We start from the raw sequence: 20,404 nt of genomic DNA, 5'->3' as shown, positions 1-20,404 counted from the left end.
TGAGAACTTACCTTAAGACCACAAAGTCCTTGGCTGGGTGGGGAGCCATGCTGTTTATCACATACTGATACACCTCTGTTTGATTATCAAGTGCTTCAATGATTTTGGACTGCATGAAATCATCATCCCAAATGTGTTGTTCCCTCAAAATACGATTAAGTACAACAGATGGGGGAGCCTCCACTTCCACTGATACCTTCCAGGTCCTTAGAGGATTTCCATCTCCAACCTAAAGGTTACAAACACATTACTGAAAATTCAATGCAAAATGTTTTATTTACAGGAATGTAATGAAATGTATGTTGTGGAGAAAAATAACAATATAGAAAGATGAATAGGGTGTATATTTTTGAAAAATTAAGAAACAGAAAAAGCTTGTTACTTTAATGTCATTATATAAAGCACTGCCTCTAGTGGAAGTTCTATGCAGGACGTTTAGGTTGCACCCCCATGGTGCAAGTTGGGCTGAGGAAGAAGATAAAAATGTCCCCTTTTCGTTATCCCTTTATGTTTAGCCCCATCCCTAACAGGAAATAAAAGCAAAATATACACTGTTTTTTAATTTGTATTAGATTATAGCTGCTGAGGCAAATTATGGCCAGATTTTAAGCAATGTTTGGCTTTTGCCCTTCTAAATCTCAAAACTCAAAACCCCATACAGTTTTCAGACTTCAGGGGCAAAATAATAAAATGATATTTTACTGAGCATAAACCTTTTATACAGTATAACAATTTCTAACTGTTTCCTATCCCTTTAAAAGTACCAGATTACTGGAATTCTGAGACTCTGTTATGTACTTTTCATGTGATCACAGAATAGCTTTGCAGTTAAAATGGTAATCAGCCATATATGCCTCTTGTAACCTGCAGAAGTGTAATATTGTGTGATGATGTATGTAAATGCTGACAAATATGTGCAGACTGTCTGTCAGAGAGGCATCAAATACCTTTTTGTAAGCAAGTTCAGTGTTCTCGATGATTGAAAGGGAAATCCATCCCTTGAATTTATCCTTGGCTTCTTTTTGCAGGCCTTGGATTACGTTTTCAAAGTAAGTTGCATAATTTCCACCTTCATCTTCCAGCTGTTTGCCAAATTCTTCAATTGTTAAATTTCGCATGTCAGCTTCAATGTAAGAATTTGGTGACTGGGTTATAATTTCATGTGGCACCTGTGAAAGACAGAGTTATGATCATTATATGGAAGCAGCAGAGAGATGCTGAGGCAAGGGTAGAGCACCTGAATTGCTGCAGGTGAAAATGCTTGAATAAAGCCAAAGTGAACTGAGAGACATCAGAAAAAGACATACTGTGGGGATTCGATATACCACTTCAGTTTCAGCACAGCTGATCTATTCTACCGGTGTTCCTGACGGATTATTTCACGGACCTGGATTCTTCAGCTATTACGGGTGTCTACTACAATTGGTGACTACTTACCTCATACTGATTGAGGTCTCTAGAAGTAAGTGCATGGGGATAGGGGATTTGTGTCCCCACACTCTTTGTTATATTTGTATATACCACGGAAGGAAGGCGCTGACACATATTTTTTTGAATATACTGTATATATATATATTTTTTTTTTAATATTTCATTTGTCTGATAAAAATGCTTTAAAAATCAAGCGCCTAGATTATGAGTCTTGCATTAGGGTTAAAAAGCAGCGTTGGCCGGTCCCAACGCTGCTTTTTAACGCCCGCTGGTCATGCAGGTGTACCGCTCACTTTTTTGTCCAGACTTGGAAATACCGCAAATCCATTTACGTCAATTGCGTATCCTATTTTTTCAATGGGAATTGCATAGCGCCAGTATTACAAGTCTGACAAAAAGTGAGCGGTACACCCTCTCCGGTCAAGACTGATACCGCATTTTAAAGTCAGTAGTTAAGAGTTTTACACTACAATGCCATAGCATAAAACTCTTAACTAAAGTGCTAAAAAGTACACTAACACCCATAAACTACCTATTAACCCCTAAACCGAGCCCCCCCCCCCCACATCACAAACACTAAAATAAAAATTTTAACCCCTAATCTGCCGAACCGGACATCGCCGCCACTATAATAAACATATTAACCCCTAAACCGCCGCACTCCCGCCTCGCAAACACTATTTAAATATTATTAACTCCTAATCTGCCTGCCCTAACATCGCCGACACCGACCTACATTTATTAACTCCTAATCTGCCGCCCCCAACGTCGCCACCACTATATTAAAGTTATTAACCCCTAAACCTAAGTCTAACCCTAAACCTAACCCCCCTAACTTAAATATAATTTAAATAAATCTAAATAAAATTACTACAATTAACTAAATTATTCCTATTTAAAACTAAATACTTACCTATAAAATAAACCCTAAGCTAGCTACAATATAACTAATAGTTACATTGTATCTAGCTTAGGGTTTATATTTATTTTACAGGCAACTTTGTATTTATTTTAACTAGGTAGAATAGTTACTAAATAGTTATTAACTATTTAATAACAACCTAGTTAAAATAAAGACAAATTTGCCTGTAAAATAAAACCTAACCTATGTTACAATTACACCTAACACTACACTACAATTAAATTAATTACCTAAACTAAATACTATTAATTACAATTTAAAAAAATTATCTAAAGTACGAAAAAAACAAACACTAAATTACAGAAAATAATAAAATAATTACAAGATTTTTAAACTAATTACGCCTACACTAATCCCCCTAACAAAATAAAAAGCCCCCCAATTAAAAAAAGCCCTACCCTACACTAAATTACAAATAGCCCTTAAAAGGGCCTTTTGCGGGGCATTGCCCCAAAGTAATCAGCTCTTTTACCTGTCAAAAAAAGTACAAATACCCCCCCAACATTAAAACCCACCACCCACACAACCAACCCTACTCTAAAACCCACCCAATCCCCCCTTAAAAAAACCTAACACTAACCCCTTGAAGATCACCCTACCGTGAGACGTCTTCACCCAACCGGGCAAAAGTGGTCCTTCAGACGGGCAGAAGTCTTCATCCAAGCTGGGCAGAAGAGGTCCTCCAGACGGGCAGAAGTCTTCATCCAGACAGCATCTTCTATCTTCATCCATCCAGCGCGGAGCGGGTCCATCTTCAAGACATCCGAAAACGAGCATCCTCTTCAACGACGGCCGACTGAAGAATGAAGGTTCCTTTAAATGACATCATCCAAGATGACATCCCTTCACTTCCGATTGGCTGATAGGATTCTATCAGCCAATCGGAATTAAGGTAGAAAAAATCCTATTGGCTGATGCAATCAGCGAATAGGATTGAAGTTCAATCCTATTGGCTGACCCAATCAGCCAATAGGATTGAGCTGGCATTCTATTGGCTGATTGGATCAGCCAATAGAATGCAAGCTCAATCTTATTGGCTGATTGCATCAGCCAATAGGATTTTTTTCTACCTTAATTCTGATTGGCTGATAGAATTCTATCAGCCAATCGGAATTGAAGGGATGCCATCTTGGATGACGTCATTTAAAGGAACCTTCATTCTTCAGTTGGCCACTGTTTGAAGAGGATGCTTCGTGTCGGATGTCTTGAAGATGGACCCGCTACGCACCGGATGGATGAAGATAGAAGATGCTGTCTGGATGAAGACCTCTTCTGCCTGGCTTGGATGAAGTCTTCTGCCCGTCTGGATGACCACTTCTGCCCGGTTGGGTGAAGATGTCTCACGGTACGGTGATCTTCAAGGGGTTAGTGTTAGGTTTTTTTAAGGGGGGATTGGGTGGGTTTTAGAGTAGGGTTGGTTGTGTGGGTGGTGGGTTTTAATGTTGGGGGGTATTTGTACTTTTTTTTACAGGTAAAAGAGCTGATTACTTTGGGGCAATACCCCGCAAAAGGCCTTTTTAAGGGCTATTTGTAATTTAGTGTAGGGTAGGGCTTTTTTTATTTTGGGGGCTTTTTTATTTTATTAGGGGGATTAGAGTAGGTTTAATTAGTTTAAAAATCTTGTAATTATTTTATTATTTTTTGTAATTTAGTGGGGGGTTCTTCTTCGTACTTTAAATTGTAATTAATTGTATTTAGTTTAGGTAATTAATTTAATTGTAGTGTAGTGTTAGGTGTAATTGTAACATAGGTTAGGTTTTATTTTACAGGTAAATTTGTCTTTATTTTAACTAGGTAGTTATTAAATAGTTAATAACTATTTAGTAACTATTCTACCTAGTTAAAATAAATACAAAGTTGCCTGTAAAATAAATATAAACCCTAAGATAGATACAATGTAACTATTAGTTATATTGTAGCTAGCTTAGGGTTTATTTTATAGATAAGTATTTAGTTTTAAATAGGAATAATTTAGTGAATTGTATTAATTTTATTTAGATTTATTTAAATTATATTTAAATTAGGGGGGTTAGGGTTAGACTTAGTTTTAGCGGTTAATAACTTTAATATAGTGGTGGCGACGTTGTGGGCGGCAGATTAGGGGTTAATAAATTTAGTTAGGTGGCATCGACATTGAGAACGGCAGATTTGGCGTTAAGAAATATAATGTAGGGTTTGGCGATGTTGGGGGCAGCAGATTAGGGGTTCATAAGTACAATGTAGGTGGCGGCGGTGTCCGGAGCGGCAGATTAGGAGTTAATATTATAATGTTGGTGTCGGCGATATCGGGGGCGGCAGATTAGGGGTTAATAAGTGTAAGATTAGGGGTGTTTAGACTCGGGGTTCATGTTAGGGTGTTAGGTGTAGACATAAAAAGTGTTTCCCCATAGGAATCAATGGGGTTGTGTTAGGAGCTGAACGCTGCTTTTTTGCAGGTGTTAGGTTTTTTTCAGCCGGCTCTCCCCCATTGATTTCTATGGGGAAATCGTGCACAAGCACGTTTTAGCAGCTCACCACTACCGTAAGCAGCGCTGGTATTGAGGTGAGATGTGGAGCTAAATTTTGCTCTACACTCACTTTTTTGCGGCTAATGCCGGGTTTGTAAAAACCCGTAATACCAGCTCTGTCTATAAGTGAGCAGTGAGCATAAACTGCTCGTTAGCACCATACTGTTAACGCAAAACTCGTAATCTAGGTGAAGATCTCTTAAGCCTGTAATACACATTTTAGCAGCAAACTTTGCAACAATGTTTGTTTATATATATATATATATATATATATATATATATATATATATATATACACACACACACACACACACACATACACTGTGTGCACAATTATTAGGCAAGTGAGTATTTTGACCAAATCATCATTTTATGCATATTGTTCAACTCCAAGCTGTATAAACTTGAATGCTTATTGGATTTTAGCATATCAGGGGATGTGTATTTGTGTAATGAGGGAGGGTGTGGCCTTAGGAGATCAACACCCTATATCAAGCTGTGCATAATTATTAGGCAGCTTCTTTTCCTCCAGCAAAATGGGCCAAAAGAAAGACTTGAAAAGTAAAAAAATTGTAAAAAGTCTTTCAGAGGGATGCAGCACTCTTGAAATTGGTAAGATATTGGAGGGTGATTACCGAACCATCAAACTTTTTGTTGCAAATAGTCAACAGGGTAGCAAGAAACGTGTTGAGAAAAAAGAAGCAAATTAACTGCCAACGATTTGAGAAGAATGAAACTTGAAGCTACCAGGAACCCATTATCCTCCAGTGCTGTCATATTCCAGAACTGCAACCTACCTGGAGTGCCCAGAAGTACAAAATATTCAGTGCTCAGAGACATGGCCAAGGTAAGGAAGGCTGAAACCCGACCACCACCAATGTTCCCTCTAATTATATTTACGGCTGTGCGGACTTGCTACTGGTCTGAGCATTTTTGTTTTACATGACCTGGCAACTGGGCAGCACTTTAAAATAAAAATTATTATATAAATAATATAAATATTCAATGAAAGCAATGAAAACCTGTATACTTTTTTTTTATAAAGGCAAATACAATTTGTGGGGTAAGTGTTAAATCACTGAAAGCTCCACCCAAACATATATGTGCACCTTGATGAAAAATAATTGTATTACTAAAGCATTACCATAATATAAGAAAATAAGTCTATTCCCATATAGATATTTAGCTCTAAATGACAATAATTTAGGTTTTATGATCTATGGGCAGTTGGGCACTGTCATATCAGGATATCAGAGAGTTTTCTATACAGGCATCAAACTGTTGTCATACTGACAGACATCCACTAATCACTGTGTGAAGGTGTGAATCTGGTTTCAGCATGTAAATACTAAGTATTCAACAGAAGACTGGGCTGATTCCCAGGTCCATAGGGGACAGATCAAAATGGCAGATACATCATCCATCTCCCTACTGTCAGTAATAGTACAATCACAAAAATGTCAGCCAACTCCACTTTTAGGTAATAGCCATACAATGTCACCCTGTAGTTCAGCAAAAAGGTTTGTAGTACCAAGCAGAAGCTGTATCTGAGACATAGCGGTTCCCACTGGACTCACTTGTGCAACAACAAAAGTTACCTTTCATAACTGAGAGTTGCCAAGGCCCCACTACACAAAACATAGGCCCCTGACAACCTACTCACAATCTTTGCCGGCTTAGAATAGGTACCTCCCTGCAGCTAATCAGTTGCAGTAGGGTCTGGTTGCTACAGGGAGCATTGACCACCACTGAACAAGACACATTAGTTGAAACATCAAGACTGGGCCAAGAAATATCTGAAGACAGATTTTTCAAAGGTTTTATGGACTGATGAGATGAGAGTGACTCTTGACGGACCAGATGGATGGGCCTGTGGCTGGATCAGTAACAGGCACAGAGCTCCACTTCGGCTCCATCACATGCATCGAAGTACTCCCCTGCGTGTCTAGCCAGTAAAGGCCTTAAAGATGAAAGAATAATGGCATGGCCCTCTTCCTCACCTGACCTAAACCATATTGAGAACTTGTGGGCCCTTCTTAAATGGGAGATTTATGGTGAAGGATAACAGTACACCTCTCTGAACAGTGTCTGGGAGGTTGTGGTTGCTGCTGCACAACATGTTGATCGTCAACAGTTCAAGAAACTGACAGACTCTATGGATAGAAGGCTTATGACTGTTATTGAAACGAAGGGTGGCTATATTGGTCCCTTGTTTATTTATTTTTTAACCCTTTGAGTGCAAATGACGGCTCTGAGCCGTCACAGAGTTTCCCACTCTGGTGCTAATGACGGCTCAGAGCCGTCACCAGCACTCTCCCACCTTGAGGGAGATCTGGGGGCTCCCACTCGCTCCTACCCCGGCGATCGTGCCTGCAGAGTGACAGGCATCACCGGGGCTTCCCATTTGCTTGGAGACGTCACGCGCAATAACATGATAATGTCATTGCGCAACTTTATTTATACTTAACAATGTTAATTATAGGAGCAGGGTGTATGCTGCTTAGAAGCCTGTATCTCAGGCATCTAAGCAGCTACAGATCCCCAAGACCCACCATTGTAAAGGTAATTGCCGCCTAACCTTTCCAACAGTGTGAGTCTTGGGGGTCTGGAAAAAAAAAAGTTAAAAATATTTTGTTCAAAAAATTAAAAAAAAAATTAAAAAATCTTAGCACCCAGGTGGGAAAGTGCTTAGCACTCAAAGGGTTAAAAGTCAGAAATGTTTATTTGTACATTTTGAGTTCATGTTTATTATTCTCACTTTAACAGATGAAAATAAACAAGTGAGATGGGAACATTTTCATTTTTCAATAAGTTGCATAATAATTCTGCACACTAATAGTTGCCCAATAATTGTGCACACATAGATATCCCCCTAAGAAAGTCAAAACCTCACTTTACTTTCTTAAATATTCAGGTCTGAGGTTTATTAACATTTTGGATTGACTGAGAGCACTGTAGTTGTTCAATAATTAAATGAATAAAATACAACTTGCCTAATAATTGTGCACACAGTGTTTATACAGTATATATATATATATATATATATATATATATATATATATATATATATATATTGGTATTAAAGATTGTTAAAGTAACTGACATGGTTACCACAAGGCATTGTGTGCACACGTTTTTATTGCCCTTTTTATACCTGTCTCTAATTGTAAAAAAAACAGATAAAGGAGAAAACCTAGGTTTCGATATAGTGGCACTCTTTACTTTATAAAAAAACTCAGTAGAATTGACAAAGCCAACAATTTCTAGAGCTAAATGGAACAAAATATAAGTATATTTTTAAAAGTTTTTTTTCACTGCACATAGTTCTACTGCAAATAATTAAACATTTTATATTATAATCTCAAACTGTGTAATACCCCTTTAATAAAGTAAAATAAATAATTTCTGAAATAATGCTCAAAGAGGAATTTCCCTTTAATTGGCTAATTAACATATATAACTTTAACATATATAACTAAGTGTTCTAAGGACTTCCTGATTTGAACATCAACTTACCTCAAATAATTTGTTGCATTCGATAATCATATGAGCAAGGCCCTGTGTCGCTGCTAGATTCTCATTGAGATCTTTTTGATCTGGCTTCCCTGTTGCATATTTTTTTTGTATTGCCCTGTAGTTGAATGGGTTAAAAAAGATGTTAAAATCAAATCAACCATCATAAAAAATGCTTTAATTAATGTTTACCTCAAAAGATTCATAAGTTTAGAGATATGGTGTCTGCAGTATAATTATCAAATATAAACATTTATAATCACACAAAAAAACCTTAAAAAGAAAATAACACACTTAATATACATTGAGTATGTAACTATTTGAATAGAAAACTATAATAGATGTATCTGCATATACAAGCAGACATTTCTTCTTATATATGCTAGATATCCACAGCTACATGAGCAATTCTCAAGACTTTGTGGTAAACTATTTTTTAAATATGTACAGCCTAAGGAAAAAAAAGATAATGGTATTTTTTGCGTGCATTTGTTTTTGTTTTGACATTACATTACATATTGAGGCCGAATTATCAAATGTCTGTCGGACCTGATCGGACAGTGCGGATCAGGTCTGACAGACATCGCTCTCCGTATTCAGCATTGCACCAGCAGCTCACAAAAGCTGCTGGTGCAATGCCGCCCCCTGCAGACTCGCGGCCAATGGGCCGCCAGCATGGAGGTGTCAATCAACCCAATCGTACTCGATCGGGTTGAATTGTGTCGATTCCTGTCCGTCTGCTCTGAGCAGCGGTCTTTAGACTGCTACTTCATAACTGCTGTTTCTGGTGTTCATAAAGTAAAAATGCATTCCTCCACCAGTAGGGGGCGTATAGTGATTTAAATACTACTTGAATTCTAAGTAACTAAAACAATTAAAATGTATAAATATATTTCTTCCCAATTAGGGGACATATTATTTTTATGTATTTATCTTTTACCCTGCTGAGGCAGGTCAAATGAAAAAATATGAAACTGAATGTGTAGCATCAATAACAACATGGATCAGACTGTAATTCAATATTTCTTAAGAAATAAATGTATTACAAAAAAAACCCCAGATAATAATTTGACACTACAAATAAGAAGACAGTAAAAAAGCACCTTGGAGAATTGTCCTTTTTTAATAAATTAAGGTGGAATAGAGATGGTGCCAAACACACAGCGAGATTCATTGGCGTCATCTGATTTTCCTCAACTGAGGTGACATCGTTAAGGAAGCACAAAAGAGTCTGCAGAACTTCTCGGTTCTCATCAGACATCAGCATAATGGCCGACTGCACAGCTTGGAGTCTTTGTTCCTTTGGGACATCTATGGAGAATTAAAAAATTAAAAAATATAGTTTACAAATGTCCATAAATAAGTATGAGCAAAAGCAGTCTAGTTTTCAATAGTTAAAGGCATTCTCTTGGTATCTTTATTTGATAAAGCAGAAATGTAAGCTTAGGAGCAAGATTATTTTTGGTTCAGACCCCTGGGCAGTGCTTGCACATTGGTCGCTACATTTACCCGCCAATCAGCAAATGATACCCAGGTGCTGAACCAAAATGGGCCTGCTCCTAATCTTTCATTTCTGTTTTTCAAATAAAGATACCAAGAGAATAAATACAAATTGATAATAGGAGTAAATTAGAAAGTTGCTTAAAATTGAATGTTCCATGAAAGAAAAAAATGTGGGTTTAGTATCCCTTTAATTTAATAGGTAACCTAGTTAATTTAACATTTTATTTAGAACATCCAATTTATATAAGTTCTTAGCCTACAGTATTGGTCATTTAAAAAAGTTGATTTAAGAATTATCAGATCTGAACAACGAATGCTTCATATTTTACTTTATTTTTTTAATTCATCACCGATAACCAATGCTATGTATGTGTACATATAAAGATTTCTACATATAATATTTTTAAATAAGGCTTCCACTTCCAAATGTTAACAGATTTAAAGCTATAAAAACGTAAATGTTAAACTGTAAAATCATTTCTTCCAAAGCTTTAAAATCTACTTCTATCATCAAATGTGCTTTGTTGTCATGGTATCTTTTGTTGAAAAGCATATCTAGGTAGTCTCAGGAGAAGCAATGCACTAGTAGGAGCTGGCTAGTGATTGGTATCTGCACTTATATGTCTCTTGTCATTGTCTCACCAAGCTCCCAGTAATACATTGCTGCTCCTGAACCAACCTAATCTACTCTTACTTTACTCTTCAACAAAGGATACCAAAAGAATGAAGCACATTTGATATTAGAAGTAAATTGTAAAGTTGTTTAAAATCACATGTTCTATCATAAAAGTTTAATTTTGGCTTTATTATTCGTTTAAACATATGTACACTGGCAAATGTGCAGTGTCAAACACATTTAAAGTGATTGCATATGAGAATTTAGGCATAATTATTTTAATCAAGATTTACAATATCACATATGTAAAATGCAAGATCACTTAAAGGGACACTGTACCCAAATTTTTTATTTTGTAATTCAGAAAGAGCATGCAATTTTAAGCAACTTTCTAATTTACTCCTATTATCAATTTTTCTTTGTTCTCTTGCTATCATTATTTGAAAAAGAAGGCATCTAAGCTTTTTTTTGGTTTCAGTACTCTGGACAGCACTTTTTTTATTGGTGGATGAATTTATCCACCAATCAGCAAGGACAACCCAGGTTGTTCACCAAAAATGGGCCGGGATCTAAACTTACATTCTTGCGTTTCAAATAAAGATAACAAGAGAATGAAGAAAATTTGATAATAGGAGTAAATTAGAAAGTTGCTTAAAATTTCATGCTCAATCTGAATCACGAAAGAAAATTTTTGGGTACAGTGTCCCTTTAACTGATCTTAATAATGTGTGACTGTGAACACATTTAAAGTAATTCACAACAAAGGCACCACATAAGAAAGAAAGTTCCATGTGATAAGAAGGATCTGTTAATGAGTTGGTTTTATTTTCTTGGAAGAGGCTGCAAAAAGGATCCGGATAAGAACCACTGACTGAGCAGTGTTTGAGGACTTTCATCTGTGCAACCTGGTGATACAGACTTTTTATCAATATTAGGCTAGATTACAAGTGGAGCGCTAATTTATTGCGCTCCCCTAACCAGGCAAATTCGCCCATTAACGGGCGCACGATAAAAAAAACAGCCATTACAGGTGGCTGGTTATTGCTAACACAAGCTCACAGTAGCAATTAGCGCTTCAAAAAAATTAAAAATATCCCCCAATTGCCCCCAAAATAAAGTGTTTGTTTTCTTTTTTTGTTTTAAATAAATTGTAGCATCTTTAAAAAAAAAAAAAAAGTCACTAAACAGTTTTATGGGGTTAAATTGAGCGGGTGTGGGTTGTTAGGAAAAAACGGCACTGAAAAGTGCCTTTACATAGCGGTCTATGGGGACTGTGTGTTCCCTGTAAATATAAATGTATTTGCTTATATGCATATATATTTACACTTTGCTGCCCACCACTGCGCTACTTACCGCCTTTTGCTGCTAGGCATGAGAACTAGGCTCCCACTGGAGCCTATGGAAGCACGCTCTATTGAGCGCAAAGCTTCCATGCAATGCGAACACGAGCTTCAAATACCAGCGCACATTTGCGTGCGCTGGTATTATGAGTGGAGTGCAAATATCACGCTTGCAAAAGAGCAATTTTGTGCTCCACTCGTAATCTGGCCAATTATATTTTAAATATTTTATTGCTTTTTTAATTTTAGTTTTTATAACTTATAATTTTTAATCTGTGAAGTATACAATTGAAAGCTGCTTTTTCACCTATTGTGTATAAGAATCTCATTCAGCTGGATGGTCTGCATAATTATCTGCGCTATTTACAGTGGTTTTTAGACATTTAAAATAATACCCAAAAATGACTAATTTCTTTTATTTTGTACTTACATTGGTAAATGTGCAGGAAGGTTTCTCCTAATTTGCTTGAAAGCAGAGGATCTGGAAGGTCTCTGAAAAACTGTTTCATCATATCTGCAACATCATACGCACACTGATCTTCATAGTTTACGCTTTCTGGGCAATTTTCATTCATCTGGCGCAGAGCCTGTATTCGAGATTTAACACCAGACTTTCTAAACAAACCAACCTGGGATAAAAGAAATATATACAAATATTTTATTTTTTAATAACAGAGATAACATTTTTTTTTCATAAATTGATTACATTCCTAAAATAAATAAAAAGAAGCATAAGGTCTCTAAATAATAATGATTACCGCGACTTCAGAGCTCTGGTTAACTGTTTTGCAAAACAAAAAAAAGTGTCACAAAGCACATAAAAAATACATTACAAAGTACAGTTACACTCAAAATAACAGTATCTAATACAAATTAATTAAAAAAAATTGTGCAAAAGAGTTATAAGCGCTCAAAGATATGAGATCTCAGATGGTTGAAAAAAAAGGTAGACAAAGTGTGTTCACATTGAGAAACATATATACATGTCAAAAGATTTGAATGATTGGAACAAAGTTCCGATGTAAACATTAACAGGAAACAGGAAGTCACGTGACTGTCACTGCAATCATGTGATTTCAAATCTGGTATCCAATCCTGGGGGACAGCCTACGATAATAGGCTTGTACCCCAATCGGATTTCGGGCTTCGTCAAAACAGGAGGGTGCAGGACGCCAAAAAAGTTAGGACATTACATGCCGTCCTATTGGAGTTAAAGCCCAGTGATTTTAGGACAGCATGGAATGTCCTAACGCCGTATAGGGGTCAACTTGTTATAAAAACCTTTTAGACTTGGCTGATAGTTTATTCCATAATAAATGTCTTGTAATTACAAGGTGTTTACTGTCCCTTTAAAAAGTCACTTTTAAAGCCATCCATAGTAGCATGCAGCATTTGATGATAACAAATGGAAATCTCTCAGGGTTTTGTGCTCTCTCCCAAGACCTCTGATCTAAAATTATAACATGTGGGAGCTCAATGAACTCAGAAGATGCTTGATTCAATTATCCCAAGAGTTGCAGAATATACAACACAAAAGCTACAAACACTAACTGCTGCCAGTTCGTATATATACATTGTAATCTTTTTGTTTGTTCCTTACAGTCAAATGCATTTCAGACTTGCTATGAAGACTGTACATAATAATACATGGCAATCTAAAAAGTTTTAACTCTGTAATATATAATGTTGCGTTATGATGTCCAATAGGGCACTCAATTTGGCCAAAAAAATAAAGTGCTTTCTCCCAACTTTCTCACACGCTAATAAACAAAAAATATGGTACTGAGAAAATACTTTTCTCCAAAGCAATCAAAACGATTTGCTATTAAAGGGACAGGAAACCCAAATGTTTTCTTTCATGATTCAAATAAAGCATACAATTTTAAAAATTTTATATGAGCAGCCACCAATAAGAAAATAGCACCCAGGTGCTGAACCTACCTAGCTATGTTTTTAAACAAAAGATACCTAAATAATGAAGCAAATTAGATAATAGAAGTAAATTGGAAAGTTGTTTAAAATTGTTTGCTCTGTCTGAATCATGAAAGAAAAAATGGGGGTTTCCTGTCACTTTAAATGGACACAATTCAAAATGTAAGAGAATTAACCCCTGACTGTTTAGTTTTTTGAATGTATCAATTTGCAGCTATATTCAAAATGGTGACTAGTTAAAAAATTGACTTGAAATTTAGTTGAATGTAACTTGTAAAAGGGCTTCACAAAAATGTCATATGATTGGCTGAAACGTTCTTGTTTTTAGGTAAACATTTGAACTGACTTTGAAATTTATGCAGACACAAAGAACTGTCTGACTTTGATGAGTTAGTTGTGATTTACAAGCTTGTTTTAGTTTTTTTTTTTTAACAACTGATAGGCTAATGCGCAATGCCGTGCATATCAGAAATGTTTATCGATGGAACAATAATGATGCAGCAATGTGTTCATAGTTAATATATCTTAACAGATAAAATGATAGAATTATTTAAAGGGACAGTCAAGTAAAAAAAAAATACTTTCATGAATCAGATAGGGCATGTAATTTTAAACAACTTTCCAATTTACTTTTATCACCAATTTTGCTTTGTTCTCTTGGTATTCTTAGTTGAAAGCTAAACCTAGGAGGTTCATATGCTAATTTCTTAGACCTTGAAGGCTGCCTCTAATCTGAAAGCAATGTAACAGTTTTTCACCACGAGAGGGCATCAGTTCATGTGTTTCACATAGACAACATTGAGCTCACGCACGTGAATTTACCGAGGAGTGAGCACTGATTGGCTAAAATACAAGTCTGTTAAATTAGCTGAAATAAGGGGGCAGTCTGCAGAGGTTTAGATACAAGGTAATTACAGAGGTAAAAAGTGTATTATTATAACTGTGTTGGTTATGCAAAATTGGGGAATGGGTAATAAATGGATTGTCTATCTTTTTTAACAACAACAATTCTGGTGTTAACTGTCCCTTTATTTTGCCCTGTCCCTTACCTGATCCAGACAGTTACTCCGTAGGAAACGTAATGCTTGCTGAATGCTCTGTGGAAGAGGTTGCCCTGTTCTCTGTACATGAACCATCAAAGGTACCCCAAAAACATTTTTATCCTTGTAATCCGGTCCTTTCATTCTTTTCATAAATTTGGGAACAGACCTAGAATGTATGTAATAAGACTGTAATTGTTGAATAATGTTAATTACTAAGAGGTCTATTCATTAAATTGATACTAAATCCATTTTTTTTTCTTTCATGATTCAGATAGAGCATGCAATTTTAACCAACTTTTTAATTTATTCCTATTATCAATTTCCTTTGTTCTCTTGCTATCTTTATTTAAAAAAGCAGGAATGTGACGCTTAAGAGCCGGCCCATTTTAGGTTTAGCACCCTGGATAGCGCTTGCTTATTGGTGGCTACATTTAGCCACCAATAAGCAAGTGTAACCCAGGTTCTGAACAAAAAAATGGGCCGGCTCCTAAGCTTCATATTCCTGCTTTTTACCAAAAGCATACCAAAAAGATAAAAAAAAAAAAAAAAAGATAAATTGATAATAGGAGTAAATTAGAAAGTTGCTTAAAATTGCATGTTCTATCTGAATCATTAAAGAAAAAATTTGGGTTTAGTGTCCCTTTAAGCGGTGAATGGCGGGTGAATTAAAACATTTCAATTCCTGCTATTAACTATGCATTATGAAGGTCCAAACCCAGTGAGTATCTCCTATAATAAGAGCTATTTCATAGTTAATGCTTTGTACAAGTTACCCAAAATAGTAGAATTGCAGGTGAATTGTATGCAGCTGTAACTATGCATTGTGCAGGGCTAACTCGGCACTTATTGCAGGATATACTCACTGGGTTTGGCCCTTCATAATGCATAGTTAATGCTTTGTACAATTTACCTAAAATAGGAGAATTGCAGGTGAATCGTATGCAGCATTAACTATGCACTGTGCAGGGCTTATTCAGCTCTCCTTGTAGGATATACTCACTGGGTTTAGCCCTTCATAACGCATAGTTAATTAAAGATTTCAAATCATCTACAATTCATCTCTTTGTGAATAGAGCCCTAAGTGTTATATGCCAAAAAAACATGCAAAAATATGCATTAGTTGAATGTTACAATAATTCATGCATTAAATCAGGGCTGTTAAAAACTATGGCCCACTAGATACTTTTCGGACTGCCAGGGATTTTTGTTTGTCTTGTGTTATTTAGTATAGTAAAATGCACGAGCATTCTATCATTTTTTACATTTTGTTAACTAAATATGTGGTTATAATGTAATTTTATATTGAGGCCATTATCTTTAACATGGGTGTGAGGTGAGCATAATATAAAGTGGCCCATGGTCATCCCATCATCAGTTATTGACTCACTATATACATCAAAAATGTAATAATAATAATAATACTGTTATAAAGCTTAAAAATAGTTTCCAATAAATTACAATTCATAATAAAATGATGATATATTCCACTGAATGAAGTTATATAACTTCTGTTGACATCTGTGAGTATGAGCTCTTTATATGGTAAGCTCTTCAAAGCAGGTCTCTCATCATCTTGTATGAGTTTTTAACCATGAATCAAGGACACTGTATATCTTTACTCATGCTTTATGGAATTTGGTGGTGCTATACAAATAAGGATAATAGACTCAATACAATTAGATATTCTCTTCATTAAGGGAAAAAACACAAAACTAATATTATCCTATACAGCATGTTTTCAAGTGTATAGTAATCTTTCACATCTGGCCAAAATGTACTATAAAGAATAACAGAAATTAAGAGTTTTCTATCCACTGAACCTACATGCATTTTAGTGATATCACATTTCTTATTTGCTAATTTAGATCACTGATATATTTACTATAAATATCAGCATGCAAATTTCATCCACTGCCTTCTCATGTGCAATTGTTCATAGGCACCTAGCAAATTGCCCTATGTGGCCCCTTTACGTACCATGTCCATCCATGTTTGTTTGACATGGAGTACTTTTCCATTATAGCTGTCAATCGAAGAAGTGAGAATTTCTGCAATAGATTCAGCTGGCCTGCAGATTGATTGCTGATCTGAAGTGATGCCATAGAGCTGCTTATTTGATGAGAGATCTGGAAACTGTTCCATCGTAAACGCCTGGTGGTACATCATGAAAAAAAGCAACATATAATTATAAATATGTACTGAAAATAACTCATAAACAAAATAATTTACCTTAGTTGAATAACTATACAATACAAAAAGTACAGTATTTGCTCAAGTGGATTATATTTGCTTTAGCTTAAATAAGAGACAAAAAATAATGTAAAGTTAATAGATGTTATATTACCCAGAATGAATAGATAAATCACTGACCTGTTTGTTCTAGTAAGAGATGCTCCAACCCCAGAATCTCTTCTTTCTCTGGTTGTAGTTGTATCTGATTCATTAACTGAAGATGCATCTCTGTCTATATCACTTGGAGTGGTTCTGCCGTCGGAAATTGAATTTCCTTCAAAATCTAAAATAATTGAGTTAGGTGAATGAAAAAATGATGTTCCCGATTCCCCAACTGACATATTATCATCTTGCAGCTCTGGCATAACATCTTTTGACCAGTGGTCTACAGATTGCTGAAGACCATTAATATGTTGCAAGACATCATCCAAATGAGGAAATAGATCATCTCTTTCAAAGTCCATAAGATCCCCGGTGCTGGCATACAAATGAGAGCCTGGCACATTATCATAAACACTAAGTCTGCTGCCTCTTGGACACTTAGAAGACATAATTCTAGGTTCCTTAAGATGGGGGACCTTTTGCCTATTAAGGGAGATGCATCCAGTCCGCCAGTTTGCATTGCTGTAATTTTCTGTTGGTGTGAGACTTTCAATAGAAAGAGCTTTTGGAAATGTTCCAGGTTTGTGATCCTTTGGAATATGTACAACCAGATTCTCTTGTGAATGAAATTCATGTTTATGATAATGACTCGATTTAGATCTGGTCCCTGAACCTGTTAGGACATCAATGTCTTCCAGATACATTCCCCCACGTTTATTGAGCTCAGGAGCCCCACTCTCTTTCAGGCATGTCGAGTTCTGAACACTGCTTTTTGAGTCAGATATAGAATCTATGTTTCCAGTTACTTTAAGTTCCAGAGGTGATTCCTTCATATGTCCATTTTTAATTTGAACACAGTTCAGTGATTTTAACGATTCTGGCTCCAGTTTCAGAATAGGCTCACTAATTACTAATCCTCCAGTTTTTCCAGAATTTTTTAATTTTCCTTGTGTTCCTTTACCTTTTAGTGTTTCCATCCATTTTAAATGAGTTTTTGGTTTTGTTTGTGCATGTTTTTCACTCTTCCCACTCAGGTTACTATCTGTGAAATCTTTTGGCCAGTATGAAGGTAATATATTTAATGAGTTTGAGTCATGTATGTCCATTGTTTCAGAACACTCAATAGTTTCTCTGGAAGCACTATTTCCCAGATATGAACATCTGCAGTCACTCCCACCGCTACTTCCACTATGAATAGAACATATTTCAGGTTCACTAAGATCAGTTAAAACACTTTCACTACTTGTTGTGTTTTTCATGTCGCCAGATGATCCAAGCCTTTCTGATCGTCTGAACAGTGTATCAATGTCATCCACCCGAGACCATCGCCGACTGAGCCTTTGAAACGTCCATTTGTCACTGATAGCACACAAGTCTTCTTCATCTGAATCTTCACTCTAAAAATATATAAAGAAAATGTATTTAGCCCAATAAATAATTGTTTTTTCCACCAACACACAAATCAAATATTATGTTTAAGTGCTACCAATAGCATAGAGCTGTTAGATTATGATTGTATGCATTGATCTTAGTGTAAGATAAAAATAAGGTTATGAAACTTTTGCCGATTCAAGTTTAACACCTTCACAAAGCACTTATTTATTTTGACAGTTTTTAATGTAAGAGTGGTTGGCGTGCACTCTAAGGCCTAGATTTAGAGTTCGGCGGTAAAAGGGCTGTTAACGCTCCGCGGGTTTTTTTCTGGCCGCACCATAAATTTAACTCTGGTATCGAGAGTTCAAACAAATGCTGCGTTAGGCTCCAAAAAAGGAGCGTAGAGCATTTTTACCGCAAATGCAACTCTCGATACCAGAGTTGCTTACGGACGCGGCCGGCATCAAAAACGTGCTCGTGCACGATTCTCCCATAGGAAACAATGGGGCTGTTTGAGCTGAAAAAAAACCTAACACCTGCAAAAAAGCAGCGTTCAGCTCCTAACGCAGCCCCATTGTTTCCTATGGGGAAACACCTCCTAAGTCTGCACCTAACACCCTAACATGTACCCCGAGTCTAAACACCCCTAACCTTACACTTATTAACCCCTAATCTGCCGCCCCGCTATCGCTGACCCCTGCATTACACTTTTAACCCCTAATCTGCCGCTCCGTAAACCGCCGCCACCTACGTTATCCCTATGTACCCCTAATCTGCTGCCCTAACATCGCCGACCCCTATGTTATATTTATTAACCCCTAATCTGCCCCCCACAACGTCGCCGACACCTACCTACACTTATTAACCCCTAATCTGCCGAGCGGACCTGAGCGCTACTATAATAAAGTTATTAACCCCTAATCCGCCTCACTAACCCTATCATAAATAGTATTAACCCCTAATCTGCCCTCCCTAACATCGCCGACACCTACCTTCAATTATTAACCCCTAATCTGCCGACCGGAGCTCACCGCTATTCTAATAAATGTATTAACCCCTAAAGCTAAGTCTAACCCTAACACTAACACCCCCCTAAGTTAAATATAATTTTTATCTAACGAAATAAATTAACTCTTATTAAATAAATAATTCCTATTTAAAGCTAAATACTTACCTGTAAAATAAATCCTAATATAGCTACAATATAAATTATAATTATATTATACCTATTTTAGGATTAATATTTATTTTACAGGCAACTTTGTAATTATTTTAACCAGGTACAATAGCTATTAAATAGTTAAGAACTATTTAATAGTTACCTAGTTAAAATAATTACAAATTTACCTGTAAAATAAATCCTAACCTAAGATATAATTAAACCTAACACTACCCTATCAATAAAATAATTAAATAAACTACCTACAATTACCTACAATTAACCTAACACTACACTATCAATAAATTAATTAAACACAATTGCTACAAATAAATAAAATTAAATAAACTATCTAAAGTACAAAAAATAAAAAAGAACTAAGTTACAGAAAATAATAAAATATTTACAAACATAAGAAAAATATTACAACAATTTTTAAACTAATTACACCTACTCTAAGCCCCCTAATAAAATAACAAAGCCCCCCAAAATAAAAAATTCCCTACCCTATTCTAAAATACAAATATTACAAGCTCTTTTACCTTACCAGCCCTGAACAGGGCCCTTTGCGGGGCATGCCCCAAGAATTTCAGCTCTTTTGCCTGTAAAAAAAAACATACAATACCCCCCCCCCAACATTACAACCCACCACCCACATACCCCTAATCTAACCCAAACCCCCCTTAAATAAACCTAACACTACCCCCCCTGATGATCTTCCTACCTTGTC

At 36.1% G+C, this 20,404-nt stretch overlaps 1 protein-coding gene across 4 annotated transcripts in view; it reads right to left on the bottom strand.

The window, feature by feature from the left end:
- Positions 1–20,404, bottom strand: part of STARD13 (StAR related lipid transfer domain containing 13) — a 654,709-nt gene that overhangs the window by 6,755 nt on the left and 627,550 nt on the right. For all 4 annotated transcript variants that reach the window (XM_053708449.1, XM_053708450.1, XM_053708451.1 and 1 more), the window contains 8 exons: positions 17,178–18,538; positions 16,785–16,958; positions 14,814–14,973; positions 12,263–12,461; positions 9,477–9,684; positions 8,377–8,491; positions 948–1,169; positions 12–229 (listed from right to left, as the gene is read on the bottom strand). In XM_053708449.1, coding sequence (XP_053564424.1) covers positions 12–229; positions 948–1,169; positions 8,377–8,491; positions 9,477–9,684; positions 12,263–12,461; positions 14,814–14,973; positions 16,785–16,958; positions 17,178–18,538 — 2,657 coding nt within the window. The remainder of the gene's footprint in view (positions 1–11; positions 230–947; positions 1,170–8,376; positions 8,492–9,476; positions 9,685–12,262; positions 12,462–14,813; positions 14,974–16,784; positions 16,959–17,177; positions 18,539–20,404) is intronic.

Source organism: Bombina bombina, chromosome 3, assembly GCF_027579735.1.
Source record: "Bombina bombina isolate aBomBom1 chromosome 3, aBomBom1.pri, whole genome shotgun sequence".
In the NCBI taxonomy this organism is placed as follows: domain Eukaryota; kingdom Metazoa; phylum Chordata; class Amphibia; order Anura; family Bombinatoridae; genus Bombina; species Bombina bombina.
Note: the sequence above shows the minus strand (reverse complement) of the source record. Positions and strands in the feature narration are given on the sequence as shown.